Source organism: Gopherus evgoodei, chromosome 9 (genome assembly GCF_007399415.2).
Source record: "Gopherus evgoodei ecotype Sinaloan lineage chromosome 9, rGopEvg1_v1.p, whole genome shotgun sequence".
NCBI classification, from domain to species: Eukaryota; Metazoa; Chordata; order Testudines; family Testudinidae; genus Gopherus; species Gopherus evgoodei.
The window spans coordinates 58,420,472-58,444,126 of record NC_044330.1 but is presented as its reverse complement, the minus strand read 5'-3'; the positions used below and the strand labels follow the sequence as shown (position 1 = coordinate 58,444,126).

General features: G+C 45.4%; 1 protein-coding gene across 1 annotated transcript; it reads left to right on the top strand.

The window, feature by feature from the left end:
• Positions 1–220: 220 nt before the first annotated feature.
• Positions 221–19,040, top strand: SCLY (selenocysteine lyase). The gene is given in 13 exon segments (XM_030574704.1): positions 221–252; positions 254–333; positions 820–932; positions 3,413–3,513; positions 4,416–4,599; positions 5,424–5,551; positions 6,236–6,400; positions 7,565–7,671; positions 9,244–9,280; positions 13,004–13,087; positions 14,825–14,927; positions 15,403–15,478; positions 17,024–19,040. Coding segments are annotated over 13 exon segments (1,359 nt in total). The 5' UTR covers positions 221–231; the 3' UTR covers positions 17,184–19,040.
• The last annotated feature ends 4,615 nt before the right edge of the window (positions 19,041–23,655 follow it).

Here is a 23,655-nt window from a genome sequence, read left to right as displayed (position 1 = left end):
TTACTAGGTTACTAGAGAGAGTCACCATTCAGCATTTCAGCATCTCGTCAAGAATTCAGTGATTACTGTAAGTTCGCCTAGAAACTAAAAAATGTTTAGGGAAGAATGATACAAACTGTAGACACTCGTGTTTTATGTAGAAATCATAATATGATCAGGAAACTCGCGTGTGTGTTTGTCAAGCTTAAACTTTTACTGTTCATACTGATATTGTATATAGAGTTCTGCAGAATGGAGGGGGACCAAGTGGAAAAAAATGGTGCTAACAAAAGATGGGAGAAAAAGTGCTGTGGATAAGGAGTGTGATGGGGAAGAAAATAAGTCAGTGGAAAGGTGAGTGAGTGGCTTCTCTGTTTTTCCTGGGTTGGAGGGGTAGGGGGAGAGAGAGAGCATTTTTATAAAACTTAGCAGGTTGAAATTTTTTGTGAGTTGCTGGGAAATCTATTCTTAAAATTCATAAGAACAGTAACAGGTCTTAGGCCTAGATATTCGTGCAGGTCATGATTAAGACTCAGCTCAAAATGTCTGACTTAAGATCCAGGTGTGATCTCTTCTGACATGATGATGATCAGGGCTGGGATCTCTCAGGTTTTTTTTGGAGGGGGGGGAGGTGATCATTATGCTCTAGTGCTATGATCTTATTTGAGAGGGGAGGAGAGTAATGCTTGCTCCACATGAAGCCTGGTTAAAGCACTATTTTAGTGTAAAGAAGAGCTGTGCTCTCTGATGGAGTGGTAACATTCATTGTTTGATCCTGCTGACAGCTGACTCTCTTCCTCCTCTCCTATTCTATCTCTCTCTCTGCTTCCTTACCTACAGCAAGGTTTACATGGATTACAATGCAACCACCCCAATGGCACCAGAGGTGATCCAAACTGTAACAGAGGCCATGCATGAGGCCTGGGGTAACCCCAGCAGTTCTTACACAGCAGGTAAGAGCAGCTTGAAGGAAGGGAAAGAGGTAATCTCAGGATGGAGTGGGGGAGTTGGGTTCACAGGCAGTCCTGATCATTATGAGTAGAACATTCCACTAGCCTCATAGGCACTGACTCTGTGGGTGATCCGGGGCAGGAGCACCCACAGGGAGAAATTGGTGGATGCTTAGCACCCACCGGCAGCTCCCCACCCGACCCCCCCAGCCCACCTCACCTCCTCCCCTGAGCGCGCCACCATGTCCTGCTTCTCCCCTCTCCCTCCCAGCCTCGTATCACAAAACTTCACGCGGCAAGGGAGGGAGAGAGGAGGAGGGGGAATGCGGTGCACTTGGGAGAGGAGGCAGGGCTGAGGTGGGGATTTGAGGAGGGAGGGGGTGGAACTGGGGTGGGGCTGGGGGCGGGGAGATGCGAGCACCCACTGGCACCAACAAAAGTTGGCGCCTGTGACTAACCGGAAACCTCTTTGAGACTACTCATGTGCAAATGTTTGCAGGATTAAAGCCTATTATTGTAGCAAATTCATAGTTACAAATCTGAGCATATGCAGATGTGAATTTGAATGCATTCTTATGTATGTAAGATTTATGTTCACATCTTGCTAGTGGTACATGCTACATTGAAGCTTACAGCTAGGGACATCTGGAAGACAAGAATTCCATTTTGTGAAAAATTTCAACGTCTCGATATTTGCTTACTTTCCAGTGCAGAATGAAACCAAGACTGTTCTAATTTTTTTGTGGCGGGACAAAAACAGAGGAGAGAATAGCCAGAATAGCGAAAAGCCTCCAAAGCAGGGATTTGACACAGGGTCTGCCACAACCCTGATAAGTACCCTAAACAGTATTGGCTGTCTGGGGTGGGTTGGTTCTCTCTCTCTGGCTTTCATCAGAAATTCCATCCTGGACCTGAGAAACCTTCCTGTCACAATTGATATGCTTCCACGATAGGTTTCAGTTTTGATAAATCAGCATTTTCTGACAAAAAAATCTATTGTTGAAAAGTTTCTGACCAACTCTAATTGGAGCCATGCCAAATGTAAATGTTCTGCCATTTTTTAGTTATTTGCCAAAAAAAACTTAGAATGTAAACTTTTCAGGGTGGGAACTGCCTAGCACAATGGAGACCCTAGATGCTAATACAATGCAAATAATAATCATACTAATAATTAGTAATAAAGGCTGGACATTTTTTAAAAAGCTGGTGCAGAGTAATTTAACCCACTCCTCTAAATGGAAAAATGGCAGAGCTGATTGAATTCAATCACCCTAGAGAGAATTTCACCTTGAACTGAGGCCAAGAATGATGAGTTTCATATAAAAATTAAAGTTTTTGACAGTCTTCATGAACAATAGAAAAGAGAGTCATTTAAAAAAAAAAAGCTCACTTCAAAAGTCCAGGATTTTCAAAAATGAGTGCCTAAAGATAAGCTCCTAAATCTATATTTGGTTATCTAAATAAACATCCTGACTCTCAAAAAACAAAGAAAGAACAGTGCTTTCAGCAAGTCTCGTTGATGCTCAGCACTATTAAAAGTCAGGCCACTTATGTAGGTGCCTTAATATGGACTTCAGAGTCTAAACTTTAGGCATCCACTTTTGAAAATCTTGACCCCTAGCTACAGAGTTCATGACCCAGTGAAATTAATAAAAATAAACTTCTAAATAAAAGGAAACTTTCTTACTCTTTCAGATTGGCTAATCAGAGAGTTACAGCCTCTGTCTGGGTGTTCAGTGTTGGTGCTGTTAGGACACCCCTTAGTGAGAAATATTAAGTTCTGGAGGACATTTAAACTGCAGCTGAAAAAAACCAAACCAACTTTCAAGAAGACTCCCAGGGAAACAATTTCACCTACTGTGCTAGCTGACTCTGACTCTGATACATTCTAGATACCTCCTTTGTCGTTTCTCTCCCTGCTCTGTCTGCTAACTCATTCTGTTTGAAACTGTGATCTATTTTAGTTTATTTATATTTTCAGCTGTTGAGCAACTGCACTGAACTTGCACAGGGTTGAGGGAAGAACTTCCTCATAAGTCCCATGATGGATACATAGGCAGGTGCATGTATGAAAGGAATATGTCTGCAGAAAGAAGTACATGCAATTTCAGGAGACAATCCTTTCTTGCTGAGTGCAGGTTCTAACTGCAAATGATGGGGATTTCCTGTGTTTATGACTGGGAATCATTTATGTCATCTGTATGAAAGTGATTTTTGTTTGCTATCACTGTCACCCCAAGGACACTCTCTTCTAAACACTTTATTACTTCTTGACCTTTTAATCTTACAGAGAGGAAAATCAAATAAATATGGACAAGAATCCACCTCATACATTAAATCAAACATCTGTGGAAATACGTAAATACCTTTTAAACGAACCTCTAGTACAGGAATAAACATCCAGTGTTGTGTCCTTTCTACAGTTTTCTGCTGTAAATATGTAATAGACACAACTTGATCAACTGCATACATTGATCCTGCAGGTAAAAAGGCCAAGGAGATCATAAATAAAGCTCGGGAGAGCCTGGCCCGGATGGTGGGAGGAAGGCCCCAGGATATCATTTTCACCTCAGGGGGCACAGAGGTGAGTGCATGAATCCCAGCCTCATCCTCCCTGAACAGGACGAGTGCTTATATTGTGGTGTTTGAGAGAATAGAGAGTAACGGCTCCTCTACATGTGGTGATGCATCCTGCAGAGGGGTGGGGAGTGGCATACTTTCTTAAGTGCACTAAAATGCTCATTAATTGATCCATGTAGAAAGTGCTGGTGCACAATAATGGTTCCGTAATACAGTTTAACATAGAAAATCAGGACATCTGGTCACTCCAGAACAGGACTCGGCAACCTCTGGTACACGGCTTGCCCGGGTAAGTACTCTGGCTGGCTGAGCCAGTTTGTTTACCTGCCGCATCCGCAGGTTCAGCTGATCACAGCTGCCAATGGCCACGGTTTGCCGCTCCAGGCCAATGGGGGCTGCGGGAAGCAGCACGGGCCAAGGGTTGTGCTGGCCGTGGCTTCCCGCCGCCCCCATTGACCTGGAGCAGCGAACCATAGCCAGTGGGAGTGGCGATCGGCCGAACCTGCAGATGCAGCAGGTAAACAAACTGGCCTGGCGCACCAGGGTGCCTGCCCTGGTGAGCCGCATGCCAGAGGTTGCCGACTCCTGTTCTGGAGTGACCAGATGTCCCAATTTTTCTAGGGACAGTCCCGATATTCAGCGTGTGAAAACTGTTACCCAGAGATGATGAGCACAAATGACTCCTCCTCTCACGGTCTGAAGATGATCCAACACCCCTGGTTAAAGGACCTGTTAGAGGAGTTCATTTCCTATTGACATTTTCAATCTGCCCTAACGGTTATGTTTTCACAAAAAGCATTTTAAGCTGTTACTTGCATGCAGATAAATGAGAAATTGAAAGTAAGGGATTAGGTTATACCTTTTGTTATACCCTGCTCTGGCAGTCTCCCTCTTACCTCTCTGCAGGCAAATAATTTAGTTATCCACACGGCACTAAGGCATTTTAGAGAGAGTCGGGTGCTGGGACAGGATGGGCCTGGTGAGGATCACAAAAGGGCGGCTGGGGCCACTCCTCATTTCATTACATCTAATGTGGAACATGACTCGGTCCGTTTGCCATTGGAGCACCTTGTGAAAGAGCACATGGCAGGTGAGTACGTTTGGATTGCAGGGGGTTGCAGGGGAGTGTCATTGATATATACTCCCCATCTAAAGGCCCTCTGAGCTGCTTTTCACAGGCGCTTTTGTTTCAAAATAATAAATACAAGTCTCCTTTCTTTGCACACTGCACTTTTCCCAGTTCATGAAATGGAAGGTTCTGAATGGGGTGCTTGCAAAGCAATCTCAACCAGCGTAATCACTGTAGTTACTTTGTCAAATGATTGTGATCAAGGTCCTGAAGGGAACACAGAGTTTGAGGTGCTGATGGTAGCACCAAGGTAATTTTCTCTTTTTTAAACTACAGTGGAAAAGTCCAATGTTTTGTGCTGTTTTCTCCAGCCCTCAGTGAAGGGTGCATTGCACTCTCCCTCACCCTCTGACCTGACCAAGTGTTGCTTTCCCTGGTCAGTAAATGCACTATTTTAGTGGCAGCTCTGAAGGCTTTAGCTCAACAGTCTGGGCCTCTTGCCCTCTTTTATCTTTGTCCTTTCTATCCTGCATCCACTGCGTATGATCAGGAAGGCAAGCAGCCACCACGTCTGCAAGGACATTCCTCATGTGGCCGCTAGCTGGTGTTCTAGCATGTGTATTTCACCCATTGCTTAAAAGCTGGGGCATTATCCTCACATCTAGTCAAGTGTCTCCTTCCTCAAGATATGACAAGACCTTGAGTAGTTTCTGACATTCACCTGCCCTACGCAATATGCAACCACAGTTTTATCAAGCCAGCTGCTAGATTATACTCTAAGTTCTTGTTGTCTATGAGGTATTAGTCTGTATGATGAATCTAATTACTCGTGTCTTGCCATGCAGAAGCCACCTTTGTCCCAGTGTCCAAGATCACTGGGCAAGTGGAAGTTGATGATGCCATTGCAGCAATCCGTCCAACCACGTGCCTGGTTTCCATCATGCTGGCCAATAATGAGACTGGGGTAATCATGGTTAGTTGGACCCTGGGTTTTATTTACCATGGATTGGAGGGAAGGGGGATCAAATCTGTGCTACATACTCTGTTTAACATTTGTTATTTTGGCATCTTCTGTGCACTGAGGTGCTTCCTCTGCCTGATTTTTTTGTCCTGGTCTCTCTTTCCCTATCTCTCTTTTATTTTCTCCCTCATTGTTACCCCATTCTCATGTCCCTGTCTTCTTTTTTGCACCTTTTCTCCCCTTCTGTCTGTCAGCCTAAAACAGTGGTTCCCAGATTGTGGTATCTTGAGCATTTTTTGGTGGCCTTCAAAGATTTAGCTGGTCACTTGCTGCTGGCTTCTCCTCCACTGGCTACACTTCACGTTAGACAAACACCTGTCCGGGTTGGTTTAGAAATACTTAATCCTGGCTCAGCCAGGGGATGGACTAGATAACATCTTGAGGTTCCTTCCAGTCCTACATTTCTATGAGTCTTTTATTACAAAAGTATTTAAGGTCACTTTTCCATGCAAGGTCTTTCTTTAGGGGGATGTTATGTAATAGCGAATGGAGGGAAGGTGGCCAGCAGGATAGTGAATAGGAAGGGAGGCAGTCACAAATGAGAGGGGAGGTGTTCATGAGACATTCTAACAAGATGTGTTACACAGTGTGAAGAGTTTGAGACCCCAATCACCTGAGAGTGTTCTCTCCTGCCAGCCCATCTCAGAGCTCAGCCAGCAGATTCAGATCCTGAATCAGAACAGAATGGCATTAGGGCTGCCCAGGATTTTGATGCACACAGACGCAGCCCAGATGATAGGAAAAGGGCGAGTGGATGGGCAGGATCTGGGAGTGGATTACCTCACCATTGTGGGACACAAGGTATGCCTCTATTCTCCTTCGATTTCTCTCTTCATGTCACACTGGAGCTGACCATATATTTAAATCACCTTTCAATACAAGAATCTTCTCTTCTGAATTATTGCATCTTCTGAGTAGAATTCTTTGTATTCTCTGCCTTAGGTCTGGCCAAAGAATGGCTGCTGATAGAAAGCGGTTTTCTAATTTTTTGCAAAAGGGAAAGGAAAAGCCAACTTTCTTAGTATAAGTCTGGAGGACAAAAACCATCCTTCAGAGAAGCCTGCATCAGGGCTAGAACATGTTACCCCAACCAGTATTGTGTTCAGGGGCTTTGGGAATCCAAGTGCTGTCCTCTCGCTTTCTGCTTTTCTGACTCCAAACGAGACATGTGGGTGAATGTTCTTCTCATGTTAAGGTAATAACTCAGGATTTGGGTTGATCTACTTGTGTATGGCTCACATACAGAGCATCCTCATCTCCCTGTGGCACAGAGAGAGACGGAATAAGACAGTCCAGCCAGTCTCTCTTTCTACTTTGGAGGATTTAGTGCATTAGACTTTTGTTCAAGTATTAAAGCTTCTCACTAGATGGCACTCTGGAGATAGTCTTTACTGTACCCAGCTGTGTTTGTGCATGTGTATATATACAATGTGTGCACACAGGTGGTACAATGATGTGAGGACATGGACAATGGACAGCCAGTTATACAGTACTTTACTTTTCTTAAACACTCTGCAATCCTATGACAGACTTGTGTCTGCACAGCTATCCTCAGAGCAAGATGGTACAAAAGATGAGAGGGTTCCATGGTCCTAGGCCATCAGTAAGATGAAGATGGAGATAAGGCTTTATTCTTGTTCTGGAGGTATCCTGTTGGCAAAAGAACCACAGAGAAGGAGGAACTGGAGTTTGGAACAGTAGGGAATTGATTAGGACTGTGCAGGGCTGTTGTGAGGACTAACTGGAGAGAGAGAATAAATTGCTTGGAATGGGAAAAGAATAGAGTATAGAGTAAATGTTGAGTATTATTATTATAAATTGTTGGGAAAGTGAAAATGAGAAGGATCAGGATCAGAATGGGTAGAATCCAGAAACCCTCTCCAAGAGGTGCCAAGTGAAGTGAGGAGGGGGAATTACGATGTTTCCTTGAGTTCCCTTTCTTAGAGGTGGTGGTTTTCATTGCAGTTCTATGCCCCACGGATTGGAGCACTGTATGTTCGAGGACCTGGGGTCACCACTCCTCTGCATCCCATGCTGTTTGGAGGGGGACAGGAGCGGAATTTCCGTCCTGGGTAAGGTGGATGGCCGGATGGATGAGCAGAGTTTTCACTGGGTCAGTACATTTAGAGGACTGGCTAAGTGAGCAGATGGCTGTACTATTTAGTGAATGTGCCCTGTAAGAAGCTCTGGAGTACTCACTTCCATTGGTCTTTCTGGGGTGACAAGTTGTAAGATGCTTAGAGAAAAAATGAGTTAGTTTGTTAATTGCACTGAAGATGTCAAGTGTCATATAAATACTAAACGCAAAATTGTAAGCATTGAAGGCCATCCAGGATTCCATCACTGTGCTCCACCTCACAGCACCAATGGGGCTAGAACCCAGAACCCCCTGGATTCTAGCCCCATTGAGCTGAGAAACTGTTACTTGTTAGTTGTGTGGGGCCTGATGCTCAGCTGAGCAATTCTAATCCCTTCCAGTAGAGGACGAAATGTCAGGTACATGTAGCTACATCCTGCATGAAAGGCAGGCTGCATCCACACTCAGGGCAGTATGTACCTACACTGAGCCGTGAAAGGGGAGCTGCCGGAGCCTTTCCCCACTGCCTCTTCCCTCCCAGATCCTTTTCCTGCTGCTGGAGCCTTTCACTGTGGAGAGGAAAGGTGCTGGCGGAGGGCTGCCGGTGGCTTTCTCTGCTTAAACAAAAGGCTCCGAGCCCTTTCCTGCTGTTGGAGCCTTTCGCTGCAACAGGGAGGTAATGGGACACTACACTGCTAAATATAACAATGCAGACGTGGGAGGCACTGCTTGGGCGTGTAGATAATCTTGTAGGTATACATCCTAGGATTCAGGAGTGTAGGGCACTCTGCTTGCCTAAGCTGTGCCCCAGCATCTACATTGCTGTTCATACCTGTGCTAGCTGGGCATGTGTCTGTACTCTACATGCCACTGCATCAGTAGATGTACCCTAAAAGTCTATGTGGTTCGAAGTCTCTCCTCATTGGAAGGAACAGTCTGATCAGCCAGCCAGATGTAGGGTATAATTAGATTGATAATCGAACACATTTCATTTTATTCCCAGCCTGTCTCTCCTGTAAGAACTGTGCAAAGGGTAGTAAGGTTTCTTCTAGATGTGGGAGAAGAACTCTGCTGCTGGTATATACACATTGGTGTCTGTTATGCTCTTGACTAAATGCATTCTGAATACAGTATCACTGACTTTGTGTAAGCCACATGTCAAATTCCCTTGGATTCACAAAGAGAAGATGATTTTGAAGTTCTCCTGGATTCCTAAAAGCCATCTGCAGACATATCAGTGACAGCTTCAAGCTAGTCACTGATTTTTGCAACCAGAGGTAGAGTTTTCCATGTAGGAAAAGGCAGCATCGATTCGCTTGACTAACTGAAAAATATCAGTCTCCTTTACCACAGCTGTGAACAAATAGGGAGTTAAGCACCTAACTGGCCACTTGTGCACACAGTTGTTTGTTGTGGTAATTACCCCATATGTTGCCTTGCGGTTGTTCTCACATTACCTGTGTATGCAAGTGAGGCTACTGCCTTTTAAAAATGGGGCTCTCGGCACCCATTGATTTCCTGGGGAAGATGGAAATAAATAATTTCTGTACAAATGTTTCTCTTTCAGGACAGAGAATACGCCAATGATTGCTGGCCTTGGCAAGGTGAGTTCAGAAGGAATCAAGGGAGAAAAAGGAGTGTGAGTCAAACATTAATGGTGCCTGACGGATAAGTAACTAACTTGTCTGCTGTGCACCAAGCTCTTTAAAATAAACCCTAACCAAAAAAGAAAAGTCAACTTGTAGCAAAACAAGACTACAGTGTAAACCCTTGTTTTCTGTTATTAGCCAAAGGAAATTTTTCAAAGTGGTTCTGGGAGATTTAGCTGAACAACTTCCCATGCCAGTAATGGGAATCACCCCACTAAATCTGCACAATGCTTTGAGGATGTTGAGATAAGTGTTTATTTCACAGAAAGAGGGTTGTGTGGTGGATATGAGTCTTAGAGTACAGACCAGCTAGCACAGGTATGAGCAGCAATGTAGATGCTGAGGTACAGCTTAGGCAAGCAGAGTGCCCTGCACTCCTGAATCCTAGGGTGTATACCTACAAAGCTATCTACATGCCCAAGCAGTGCCTCCCATGTCTGCATTGTTATTTTTAGAAGTGTAGTCTTGATCTTGAAAAATGGCCTCTGTAATTCATGGAAGATCTGTAATAAAGCACAGCATGATCTGCTATTCCTTCTACTTCCCCCTTCTTTCCCCTTCTGTGACCTGTACAGTTCTGTTCCCCAGCACTCAAGCCAGGGTTTGGGGAAGACTGCTACATGTTGCTTTCACTTGTGAGTAATAGCACATTGAAAACTGTGTCACCAAGAAGAGTTTTTTTTAATAAAGAGGCCAAAAGTACATAGTGGTTTCTGGTGTACGGAGCTCTGATTAGGAAAAGTTAGAGGTAGGGGACTTCCCCGCCCCCCGTGGATCTCTAGACCAAGCTTGTGAGACGGGGTGGGGAAAGCTGAGAGCCCATGCACAGTTTGATATCCGGGAAGCATTCTTCAGAGCAGGTGATCAAACTGCACAGTGCCTAGCACTGGTTTGGCGAGTCACCAGGAATCTGAACGCTGCACCGAATTGTCCTATAAATGTGCCAGACTAAGGCCAGGAGTTTGTAAGGAGCTTAGCTCCTGTTTAGGCATCGAAATAAAGGGACAGGTTTTTGAAGTGCTCAGTATGCCGAATGCAGAGCTGTTGTGAAATCTGGTCCCACACCACACAAATGTGCTGGTACTTGGGTTCTAAAAGTGCCACTTGGAGGAGAAATGCTGTGAGGCCCCAGAGCATGTGGAGTTTGGGCTTCATTTCACCAGACTAGGATTTGTGCTCCACTGATGATACCATCATCTCCCTTGAGGTGGCTTCCTTCTCCGGATTGGGGGCTAGGCACCTTAAGAACATAAGAACAGCCATACTAGGTTAGACCAAAGGTCTGTCTAGCCCAGTATCCTGTCTTTCGACAGTGGCCAATGCAAATTCCATCTTGATGGAATTAGTTCATGTATAAGCCCTTCCACCCTCAAGTGCTAGCATGAATTCAAGTGCTAGTGTGAATAATAGGGCTCAGATTTTTCTGGATGTAATAGCAGATGGATTTCTTCACCAAGTAGTTGAAGAACCAACAAGAGGGGATGCCATTTTAGATTTGGTTTTGGTGAGTAGTGAGGACCTCATAGAAGAAATGGTTGTAGGGACAACCTTGGTTCGAGTGATCATGAGCTAATTCAGTTCAAACTAGATGGAAGGATAAACAAAAATAGATCTGGGACTAGGGTTTTTGACTTCTCAAGAGCTAACTTTAAAGAATTAAGGAAATTAGTTAGGGAAGTGGATTGGACTGAAGAACTTGTGGATCTAAATGCAGAGGAGGCCTGGAATTACTTTAAGTCGCAGCTGCAGAAACTATCAGAAGCCTGCATCCCAAGAAAGGGGGAAAAAACCATAGGCAGGAGTTGTAGACCAAGCTGGATGAGCAAGCATCTCAGAGAGGTGATTAAGAAAAAGCAGAAAGCCTACAAGGAGTGGAAGAAGGGTGGGATTAGCAAGGAAAGATACCTTAGTGAGGTCAGAACATGCAGGGATAAAGTGAGAAAGGCTAAAAGCCATGTAGAGTTGGACCTTGCAAAGGGAATTAAAACCAATAGTAAAAGGTTCTATAGCCATATAAATAAGAAGAAAACAAAGAAAGAAGAAGTGAGACCGCTAAACACTAAGGATGGAATGGAGGTTAAGGATAACCTAGGCATGGCCCAATATCTAAATAAGTACTTTGCCTCAGTCTTTAATAAGGCTAATGAGGAGCTTAGGGATAATGGAAGGATGACAAATGAGAATGAGGATATGGAGGTGGATATTACCACATCTGAGGTAGAAGCCAAACTTGAACAGCTTAATGGGACAAATCGGAGGGCCCAGATAATCTTCATCCAAGAATATTAAAGGAACTGGCGCATGAAATTGCGAGCCCATTAGCGAGAATTTTTAATGAATCGGTAAACTCAGGGGTTGTACCGTACGACTGGAGAATGCTAACATAGTTCCTATCTTTAAGAAAGGGAAAAAAAAGTGATCCGAGTAACTATAGGCCTGTAGTTTGACATCTGTAGTATGTAAGGTCTTGGAAAAAATTTTGAAGGAGAAAGTAGTTAAGGACATTGAGGTCAATAGTAATTGGGACAAGTTACAACATGCTTTTACTAAAGGTAGATCGTGCCAAACCAGCCTGATCTCCTTCTTTGAGAAGGTGACAGATTATTTAGACAAAGGAAATGCAGTAGATCTAATTTACCTCGATTTCAGTAAGGCATTTGACACGGTTCCACATGGGGAATTATTAGTTAAATTGGAAAAGATGGGGATCAATATGAAAATTGAAAGGTGGATAAGGAACTGGTTAAAGGGGAGACTACAACGGGTCGTACTGAAGGGTTAATTGTCAGGCTGGAAGGAGGTTACTAGTGGAGTTCCTCAAGGATCAGTTTTGGGACCAATCTTATTTAAACCTTTTATTACTGACCTTGGCACAAAAAGCGGATGTGCTAATAAAGTTTGCGGATGACACAAAGCTGGGGGGTATTGCTAACACAGAGAAGGACTGGGATATCATACAGGAAGATCTGGATGACCTTGTAAACTGGAGTAATAGTAATAGGATGAAATTTAATAGTGAAAAGTGCAAGATCCTGCACTTAGAGATTAATAATAAGAATTTTAGATATACATTGGGGACACCTCAATTGGAAGCAACAGAGGAGGAGAAGGACCTTGGAGTATTGGTTGATCACAGGATGACTATGAGCCGCCAATGTGATATGGCTGTTAAAAAAGCTAATGCAGTTTTAGGATGCATCAGGCGAGGTATTTCCAGCAAGTTACAGCACTGCAAAGCGCCAGTGTAAACACTGCCCCAGTGCTGGGAGCACAGCTCCACAGGGAGGTGGAGTACCTGCAGCACTGGGAGAGCTCTCTCCCAGCGCTGGCGCCGCGACCACACTCGCACTTCAAAGCGCTGCTGTGGGAGCCCTCCCGCGGCAGCACTTTGGAGTTTCGAGTGTAGCCAAGCCCTTAGACTCAGAAGCTGAGAGTAGATGACAGGAAATGGATCACTCAATGATTGCCTGTTCTGTTCATTCCCTCTGAAGCACCTGGCATTTGCCGCTGTCGGAAGACAGGATACTGGGCTAGATGGACCATTGGTCTGATTCAGTATGGCTGTTTTTATGGTACATTTCCAGGGGATTATTGTTCTTCTCACATGATTGTGACCAGATCTTGTGTTACAGTTGCTGAGAAATATAGCATCCGATTTGTTTTCTTTTCCGCACTCAGGCCGCTGAGCTGGTGAACAAGAACTGTGAGGATTATGAGGCTCACATGAAGGAGGTTCGGGATTACTTGGAGGAGAGGCTAGAAGTGAGCATATCTCGTTCCTATTACATTTATGCTCCTGCTGGAGTCCCTGATCTCTGGGCAGTCTGTACAGCAAGCTTCTTAGAGGAGGAGGAGAAAAGAATGTGTTTTTCAAGAGCACCAGCAATTTGGAAGGACTGTGACAAAAGCATCTGGCAGGGAGACACACAGCAAACACCATCAGTGGGCACTGAAATGGCGGGGAGGAAGTAGTTGAGATGTAGCAAGCTGAGCAGAGGAGTGCATATGGGATCATGAAGGAAGAGGGAGGAGAAAATGGACTGAGAAGGATAGAGGGAAGAAGGGTAGGTGGTCACACACTACATGGGCCAGATAAGTTCCTAGATCAGGGGTGGACAAACTTTTTGGCCCGAGGGCCACTTCGGAGTTCTGAAACTGGATGGAGGGCTGGGTAGGGAAGGCTGGGCCTCCCCAAACAACCTGGCCTCCGCCGCCTCCCACTTCCTGCCCCCTGATTGCCCCCCTCAGAATCCCCTACCCATCCTACCCCCCTGCTCCTTGTTCCCTGACCACCCCCTCCTGGGACCCCCACCCCTAACCACCCCCCAGGACCTCACCCCCTATCCAACCCCCCTGCTCCCTGTCCCCTGCCTGCCCCCCTTACCTCCCCAGAACTTCCACCCCATCCAACTGCCCCCTTTCCCTATCCCCTGACTGCCCTCTGGGACCCCTCGCCACTTATCCATCCCTTGCTCCCCACCCCCTGACACCTCCCCAGAACCTCTGCCCCATCCAGCCCCCCCACTCCCCACCCCCTTACTATGCTGCTCAGAGCGGCAGGAGCTCGCAGCCCTGCCACCCAGCCACGCCAGCTGCACTGCCTGGCAGGAGCGGAAGGCTAGAGCGCTGGCAGCCTGGCACTGTGGAGGAGGGGGAATAGCTGGGGAGAGGCCAGGCACTAGCCTTCCCGGCTGGGAGCTCAGGGGCCGGGCAGGACGGTCCTGTGGGCCGGATATCGCCCGCGGGCCATAGTTTGCCACCTCTGACCTAGATAATAGATAAAAAAGGGGGTGAAATGGAACTCCCCCCCTTTCAGATTGCTCAGCTCCTCAGCCAACACTGGCCCTCCCCAGCTTTCTTGTAGAAGGAAGAGGCAACCCTTCTCACTGGCTTTCTGTTTGTGGCCATGACTCCTCCTGATTCGGTGGTGTGCATCCCCACTATTCAGAGATGCTAGATGCTGTTTTGCCCCTGATGCCCCTAACTTGTAGTCCTTCTGCATTGGCACTTAGGGCCCTCTGACGGGGTGCAGGAATCATGGGGAGGCAGGATTGGCCAGGTCTCTTCCTCAACATGCTACTCACCCACCCTGGAACTCTCCCTGCAGCAGGGCCTCTTGCAATGGCCCTGAGTTAGAGTCAGCAAAGCAAGGTCTGCAGCTTCCTTAGGGTGACTCCTACACTGGTTTATTTCCTGTGGGGGCCTTGGAGCCCCCTTGTACCAGTATAGCCAGAGGAAAGTGGCCATGGCACAGTGGTGAATTCCCCAGAAACAGTCTAGAGTTTGTCTGTCCCAGCCTGCCAGCTCAGTGTTCAAATCACCAATCAGCCTGGGCTGTGTACGTGTCAAGTCCCCAGGAGGTCTCCCCAAAGCCCTAGTGGTACATGGGGATGAAGGCTTATAGGGGCTTTACGGTGTGTTCCTCCTGCCCAGCCGCATCCTACCCAGGGCAGAGCAGTTTGCATTCATGGAGCTGTTAATGTTTATTTTATTTTCCAGGCTTCGTTTGGAAAGCAGAGACTCCACTTTAACAGTCGATTTCTAGGTGCCAAGCGGCTCTGCAACACTTGTAACTTTTCTATTTGGGGGCCAGGGCTGCAAGGTATCTCTCTTATATCCTAGCCACGGTCATCCTTTACATCTCTGTCTGGGCCCCCAATTCCCCTTCCCTCTAGCCCGCTGCTTCTCCTCTTGTGCTATCAGACTCTGAAGAAGACGTATTGCATGGCCACTTCAACCATGGAGCAGGATGCCAGAAGACCTGCACAAGCCTGAGAGCAGCGGCTCATTGATCTTGCGGGAGGATGCCAGGCACAGGGCTGAATCATCAGAGTCCCCTCATCTGTTCACAAGCATGTCAGGCCTGCCAGAGCCAGGGCCAGGCCCTGGACCTCTTACCCTGAGCAGAGAGGAAAATGACCCTGCTAGAACATTGCTCAGAGGTTGTGCTGAAAGGGTTATTTGAAGTGTAGATTGGTCATTTGTGTATGGGAGGTTTAAAGAAGGGTCCCTGTGCTGTCATTCAGCTTGGTAAGTATCCTGTGCTGAGCAGGGCCTGTGCTTTGTCTTTTCTGCAGGGCGGATGGTGCTATCCCACTGCAAGAATCTACTCGCCAGCGTTGGTGCCGCATGCCATTCGGAGAAGGGTGACCAGTAAGCAATCCATGTTGTGATACTGAGTCATCCTCCTGGGAAGAGAGAGGTCAAGTTGAAGGGGACTGAGCTTGCACCTTTATGAAATAGTTTCTCATAAACAATTGCTCCTTCAAACAGCTCCTTTGGGATCACACAAGAAGATTAATGCTTTCCACATGGTCCTGAGTAACCCCCAGGAGTAGGTTGAGGATGTACAGTGAACACAAATGAGTTACTGAGTAACAGGGCTTAGTGTGACATTGGGTAGTTTCTCACTGAATAGACAGGGCAGTGAGGTGCTCAGGTGGTGATTCGCTCTCCTGCCACATCACAGATGGTATGCAGAGAGCACGTGGAAAGCAGAGAAGCTGACCTGAGGAGCTCAGCATTTGCAGGGTCAGAATGAGAGCCATCAGACTGGAAAGATAGGGCACCTGAAGACCAGCTGAGCCATGAGGCTAAAAGAGTCCAGATTGTTTCAGAGCCCAAAATTTGAGCAAGAAACCTTGTGTTTTAATAGAATCATAGAGGTCGAGTACCCCGAGTATATTTATTTTTAGTGCTGTAGACTGCCATGTGGAAGATGAATTTGATCCCAGTTTGTGGCATGGGTCACTGGCTTACTCCTGGCTGGCTGAAATACTGCAGGCCAAAAGTACTGTGGAATCAGCATGTTTAGCTCCAGTGGGCAGAGGCAAGGGCAAGTATATCACATCACTGTCTTGACACCTCCAGCTGATTAGATTGAACAGCATTGACCAACTCCTAGAAGAATCCAGTGCCTTTCAGCCAGAATGAGGGGGAGAATGTATAGACCTGAAATTAGTTTAAACTTGAAGTTAGAGGAAGGTTCTAACCATCAGAGGAGTGAAGTTCTGGAACAGCCTTCCAAGGGGAGTAGTGGGGGCAAAAGACATATCTGGCTTCAAGACTAAGCTTGATAAGTTTATGGAGCGGATGGTATGATGGGATAGCTTAATTTTGGCAATTAATTTGGCAATTGATCTTTGATTATCAGCAGGTAAGTATGCCCAGTGGTCTGTGATGGGATGTTAGATTGGGTGGGATCTGAGTTACTACAGAGAATTCTTTCCTGGGTGTCTGGCTGGTGAGTCTTGCCCACATGCTCAGGGTTTAACTGATCACCATATTTGGGATCGGGAAGAAATTTTCCTCCAGGGCAGATTAGCAGAGGCCCTGGAGGTTTTTCTCCTTCCTCTGCAACATGGGGCATGGGTCACTTGCTGGAGGATTCTCTGCAGCTTGAGGTCTTCAAACCACAATTTGAGGACTTCAGTAACTCAGACATAGGTTAGGGGTTTATTACAGGAGTGGATGGGTGAGATTCTGTGGCCTGCATTGTGCAGGAGGCCAGACTAGATGATCATCATGGTCCCTTCTGACCTTAAAAGTCTATGAGTCTATAATCTGCTTGGAGGACGGGATTGCTACTGCTCAGACAATTATACTTGTTTTCATTATCATAGTGAATTTTACAGGGGAGGAATGTGTTTCCTTGATGTTTAAAGTGTTAAACCCTGCTTTCATTGTGTTGTTTTCCAGGCCCTCCTCTATACTGCTCAGCTGTGGGATTCCCTGTGAAGTGGCTCGGAATGCCCTGCGGCTCAGTGTGGGGCGGGACACCACCAAGGAGGATGTGGACATAATAGTGGAAGATCTGAAGCAGTCTGTGGCTCAGCTGGAACAGAACAGAGTCACTTAGAGATCAGGGATCAGGACTGGGAACTGAGAGGAGAGATCTTGAAAGAAACATTCCCGGGGCGTGATTCTCCCCTGCCCTGTACGTGGTGTGTAATTTTTGGGTGTGACAAGCTGTCCAGTCAGAACAGTAATATTTTACACCTGCCTTGGTTTGATGTAAATGGCTGCAGAAGGTGCAGGGCAATGGAGAATCAGACCTTTAGACTCTTCCCATTCCTGAAGAACTGGCTGTCCTGTGCTGGGAGAACTGCAGCTGTTATTACATGTTCATTCCTTTAGGACATCGGAATGTGGCAAGTAATATCGCTGCTTAAGTTGGGAAACTTTTAAATGCTCACTTGTTCTACTGAGAAGTTAAAACTCTGGGTTTGGGGACTGTGCATTTGGGTCTTGGGGGGAGGGGGAGTGTTAATGTATTCAGCTGTATTTGTGTCCAGGGGAGCAGCTGTAATTGTGCACAGGTGTGCCTGGGCTAGCACAGAGGAATGAGAGTAGGAGTTTGCATTCAGGAGCACTCTGTGAGGGATTAGGAAGACATGTATGTGTTCCTGGGATACCTGTATTTGCACATAGGAGGCTGTGTGAGAATGCCTACATTTATGCATAGGAGGGTATATGTATGTCTTAAGGGTGCCAATCTTAGAATGTGTGTGTGCAGTCAGGAGGTAGTTGGTCTAGTGCACAGGATGTGTGTGCATTCAGAGGAAGAGTTAGCGTGCATGCGTCATTTTGTCACATCTGGCCAGTCCCACCTTTCTGAGCATCAGAATTGTAGAATCTGTGATGCGCACACACACACACTCTACATGCACATAGTTATGAGCATTAAAGATCTTCGCTCTGACTTCCCCATGAAGGAGACAGGCTTTCCAGGACTCATGGAAATTAGGAAAATTTTTGTTTCAAATCAGTGTCTTTCCAGGAAAGGAGGTTGCCAGACAAGGCTGTTATTGGTATCTCTCAAAGGCAGGAATATAACATTTACTGTACCACATTAGATCCTTGATACCTTGGCTGGTACCTTGCCTCCGACTGGCCAATACCTGATGTTTCAGAGGATTTGTTGGTACTGAAGGAACTAGAATACTACTTTTAAGTATTCCTCAAACTCTTTTATGATCGTCCTTATAATACCTGCACTGGTTACTCTTGTTTGTGTTGACAGTGCATTCTTCCTATGACTTCTCCTGCCAGGGAGCAGGTCCTACATTCAGCTGTGAATTCTTTGAAGGGAATGCACTGTCTATTATGCACCTGCTCCTGTGGAGAACAGAACTTGGCCACTCAGGTGGCTCTTTTATTCCTACTGCTAATCAATGGATTAGAAATAAACTGATAAAGCAGTAACTCATCATGGGGGAACAGCCTGGCAGGGTGAAGTGAGGAGATGAGGAAGGACTAATATGTCTGTGTTCTCACAGATAGTAAAAGATATCTCTGTTAAACTGAAACATTTTAATTAAAAGCGCATTTTCCTTCAGAAGTTTCTGTTTTATGTTGGGGACCTAGGAGTTCATGAGACAGTTAGACTGGCAATTATCATGGTGAAAGGAGGTGGAAGAGACAACTCTGATTGAGAGCATTTCAAAGGCTGCCATGTCTCTTCACTTATGATGACATAAGGGTCTGGGGAAAGTTTGCATGCCCTTCCAGGTGTGGTTAGATGTTGATAGATGTTTGGCTGCATGTGCGTGTTCCGTGTGCCACCCCAGCACAGCAGACCTCAAGCGAACTGACCAATGACCACAAGATCCATTAAGAGACGAAGGCACCCAGCCAGGTTTATTGTCTACGAAGCATGATGCTAGTATCCCACAGACTCTACCAGACCGCTAATAAATGTATGCCCATAACCATGGACCAGCTCAGTGAACGGTGTGACTTTCTGTTCCTCCTGTGGCCAGACAAAGATACTCCCTCTGAGATACATCTTTATACCCTGATAGAAACAAGTTAGTACTGCCCCTCTGACATAGTTACTGTAGTTACTGCCCCCTGACATGGCTAGTTATCACTCATCCTTCTACATATAGGTTCGATTAGAACATCTCTATTACATACTGTCAGCCTGACCTTATCTTTTAGGAGGGATCACTGGATTCCATTTATCCTTGGGGAAAGTATTTGTACCATCCTTGGTATCGGGATGTTCAGGTACCACTTGATATTGGGATGTGTTCATGTGAGTACTCTGTGACCAGCATTCCTTGCCAGATTCTGTGAACCAGTCCTGCCTCATACCAGGCCTCTGATACAAGGACTTACATCTCAGACTCTCTTCCTACTACACCAGGTACCACATTTCAGCTTACAGCTGCCAACATTTTTGAGAGGGATAACGGGAAATGAGGGTGGCTGTTTCCATGCAACTGTGGGATATTAAGGGCAAGGATCCCTTCTGAGCCATATACTCTCCCTTTGCTGTGAGATGACTCTGAATTGGACATAAATCAGCTATACGTGAACTTATCCATTCCAGGAGCCATAAACCTCCATGCAAGTTGTTTGAATGTAAGATTCCACACTCAGACTCCTCCTAAACCGCTTAATTACAAAATTAGACTAGAATGAAGTATTTACCGAGTGACTGCAGATTAGATCTGAGCATCCTGATAACATTTATCCCCCTGTGCCGATAACTTTACTGGTGTCCTGTTTAATTACTATGATTTTCTGACCTTGTGACAGAAATCATAGAAAACTTTGTGAAACTGTGCAATATGTTAAAAAAGCTGCCCCCCCTTCCTAGGCCGCTCGTTGCTGCTGTGGAGTTCTGTGTCAATAGTACAGGGCCATAGCTGCATTCTGGGTACCTGATTTTGCTGCTATTGAAATCAGTGGCCAAACTTCCATTGACTTCATTTGATCAGGATTGGAGTCAGGAAGGAGCTGGTTATCTGTCCTCTGGGGGAGCTGTAAGGAAAGATAAATGTAAATGCTAGTACGTTCTGAGTGCCCCTTGCCGTTTGAAGGGCTAAGCCTATAACTACGGGTTACTGGATTTTTTTCAAGTCACCTTATAAGAGCAGAATGTAGCTATAAATATCTGCCTATGTTTTTTTAAAAAATGGCCTCTCTTGGTACCACAATCTTGATTCTGTCCCTTGAACCATAGGTTTTTTGACATTTGAATTAATCTCACACTAGTGACACGTGTAATTAATCCAAAACATGGCTACAAAAGTGCCCTCTTGATTATCAATAAACACCGAGAAAAAATCCAAGACCCTTTAGTCAAGGTGTGGAGTGGTCTCATGTGAGATCAAACTTAGGAAAACAAATATTCAGGGAGGGAAACAACATATCTTGGAGAAATGAGCCACACTGCCTTTCGCTGCTAGATGCCTGGTCTGAATCCAATCCTGGTTGCTCTATGCCATGCCCTGCATACAGTGTGATCACACAGTTTTGTCAGTTTGGCTAGTGTGTGCATGTGTTCTTTCGGTGTGCTGTCCCAGCTCTGCTCAGACAGCTAGTTTAGCATACCTCAATAGTACTACCCAGTGTTGATAAGTGCTGAAGACTGGAACATTATTGCTTTGGTAATGCAGTTTGGGCTGCCCAATGCTTCTATCCTTGAAGCTTTAGTGCTATTAATAGATAGTGCAGCATGTTAATTCATCAGACCTTGATGTTGCTGTGACGGGTTTGGTCCCAGAGACTCCCCTCAAGACTGTCACTTGATGAGCTGGGATACTACTGAGAACAACCCTCCTGAAAGAACAGTGCCCCTCCACTCCTGTCTTGCTAAGTTAGACATTCCAGTCAGCTCCAGCATAGACCCAGAGGTTGGGCCACACCTCGCTGCAGTTCATTGAAACTGAGATTCACTCAGCCCAGGAGTTCCTCAGTTAACAGACACTTTTCCAGCACACAGTGTTCAGCCTTTCTGGGAGCCTGAACCCCAAATAGATCTGCTTTACTCTGATGAGAGGCATGATCATTCCTCTCTATTCAACATTGGTGAGGCCTCATCTGGAGTACTGTGTCCAGCTTTGGGCCCCACACTACAAGAAAGATGTGGAAAAATTGGAAAGAGTCCAGCGGAGGGTAACAAAATGAGTAGGGAGCTGGAGCACATGACATATGCGAAGGGGCTGAGGAAACTGGGATTGTTTAGTCTGCAGAAGAGAAGAATGAGGGGGGATTTGATTGCTGCTTTCAACTACCTGAAAGGGGGTTCCAAAGAGGATGGATCTAGACTGTTCTCAGTGGTAGCAGATGACAGAACAAGGAGTTATGGTCTCAAGTTGCAGTGAGAGAGGTTGAGGATGGATATTAGGAAAAACTTATTCACTAGGAGGGTGGTGAAACATTGGAATTGGTTACCTAGGGAGGTGGTGGAATCTCCTTCCTTGGAGGTTTTTAAGGTCAGGCTTGACAAAGCCCTGGCTGGGATGATTTAGTTGGTGTTGGTCCTGCTTTGAGCGGGGAGTTGGACTAGATGACCTCCTGAGGTCCCTCCCAACCCTGATTTTCTTTGATTCTACAGGGTAAATTCATAAATTGTCAGCCCTCTAACACTGACAGAGATATGCACAGGTGTGTTTGCCCCTCCCGAGGTATTAATAATTTACCCTGGGTTAATTAATAAACAAAAGTATTTTATAAAGTATAAAAAGTAGGATTTTAAGTGGTTTCAAGGAATAACAGACAGAACAAAGTAAGTCACCAAGCAAAATAAAGCAAAAACACTCAAATCTAAGCCTAATACATTAAGAAACTGATTTCAGGTAATATCTCACCCTCAGAGATGTTCCAATAAGCTTCTTTCACAGACTAGACTCCTTCCTTTCCCCTGGTACAGTCCTTGTTAGTTCCAAGAGACATCTCAGGTGGTAAGCAAGGATTTTCTTATGATTGGCAGCCCCTTTCGTCCTGCTCCACCCCCTTTTATAGCTTTGGCATAAGGCGGGAATCTTTCCTCTGTGCCTGTCCCCAGCCCCACCTCATCAGTGGAAAAGTACAAGGATTAAGATGGATTCCAGTATCATGTGACACTGTAAGACCCACCCCTAGTCTCCATTCTTCCTGGGTTGGCCCACACGTACACAGGAAGGCTTGCATTTACAACCAATTGTCTTAGTTAATGGGAGCCATCAAGATTCTATACCATCATTAATGGTCCACACTTTGCATAATTACAATAGGACCTCAGAGTTATACTTCATATGTCTAGCTTCAGATACAAGAAGGATACATGCATACAAATAAGAGGAATATATTCAGTACTTAATAACCTTTTTTATGATACCTTACAAGAGACCTTTTGCATAAAGCATATTCCAGTTACATCATATTCAGATTCATAAGCATATTTCCATAAAACAAATGGAGTGCAATGTCACAGTTACTTATAAAGAAAGACTACAGGCACGGTTCAGTGACATAGGCACTCAGCAAGGTTTATTAGTGTCAAGACACGGTCCTAGCATGCTGGCTCCCTTCCCTGTGGCAAGGAATGTCTCAGTCATCAGCTGGACTCTCTGCTGCTCCTTCGCCCAAACAAAGAATTAAGGCGAAGTATCCCTATGTTTATAGACTAAAACAAACAACTAACATACAACTTCCATACCACCTTATGTATCTCATGACATCTGTTTGTTACCACCCCTTGTTCCTGATTTCTTAGACAAAACATCCCTATTCATTATTTTGTCAAACCATCTTATCTTGTATTAGATTGGGGTGTATCTGTACTAGCTAGAATATATTTACATAAATATCTAGGGCCTAGTACACTAGCAACAACTTTGCCAAGTTCATGTACTGGACAGTGAACTTGAAAGCATCTGCTTTAATACATGGGTCTGATTTTGGTTCACAGTCTCTGGTTCAAGCCTCAGATCTTGCACCAGGACCAGCACTCCAGGCTCTCTTTATTAGATGTGGCCATGCAAATAGCCACATAAGTGTAGATATTTTAGAGTTGCTACATAATTATGCTTTAGGTTTTTATCTTTGGGCACGAGCCCCAATTAGTGTAAATGGACACATCTCTACTGAAGCTAATAGAGTTATACTAATTTACACCAGTTTAGGATCTGGCCCTGTAACTTTATGAGTAGCTTGCAGTAAACATACTGCCTTCCTGGTATGAAATCTCCATGGCAGTTGCTCGCTAGATGTCTGATTTGAAAACCAAACCCATGAGGTGTCAACTGGATTATGGCACATTCAGAGCAGTTCAACAGGAAAATAGTTTTTCAGTAGATCAGAATATTGTTGGGAGAGTTTGTAACTTGTGAGTCTACCTATATGCTCTGTTAACAATTTGGGACCCAGGGGGTTGTTATATGTTTATTTACAATAACTGTTTAGTTGAGCTTTAACATAGTTTGGGGCTGAATGCACAATTGGGGAGCAAAGCTAGGAAAAGCTTGGTCTGTGTAGCAATTCCCCATACAGTTTGGGATCTTATTTGTTCCCAGCTGAATATGTTGTTACAATGGAGGTTGCTCGATGGATAACTC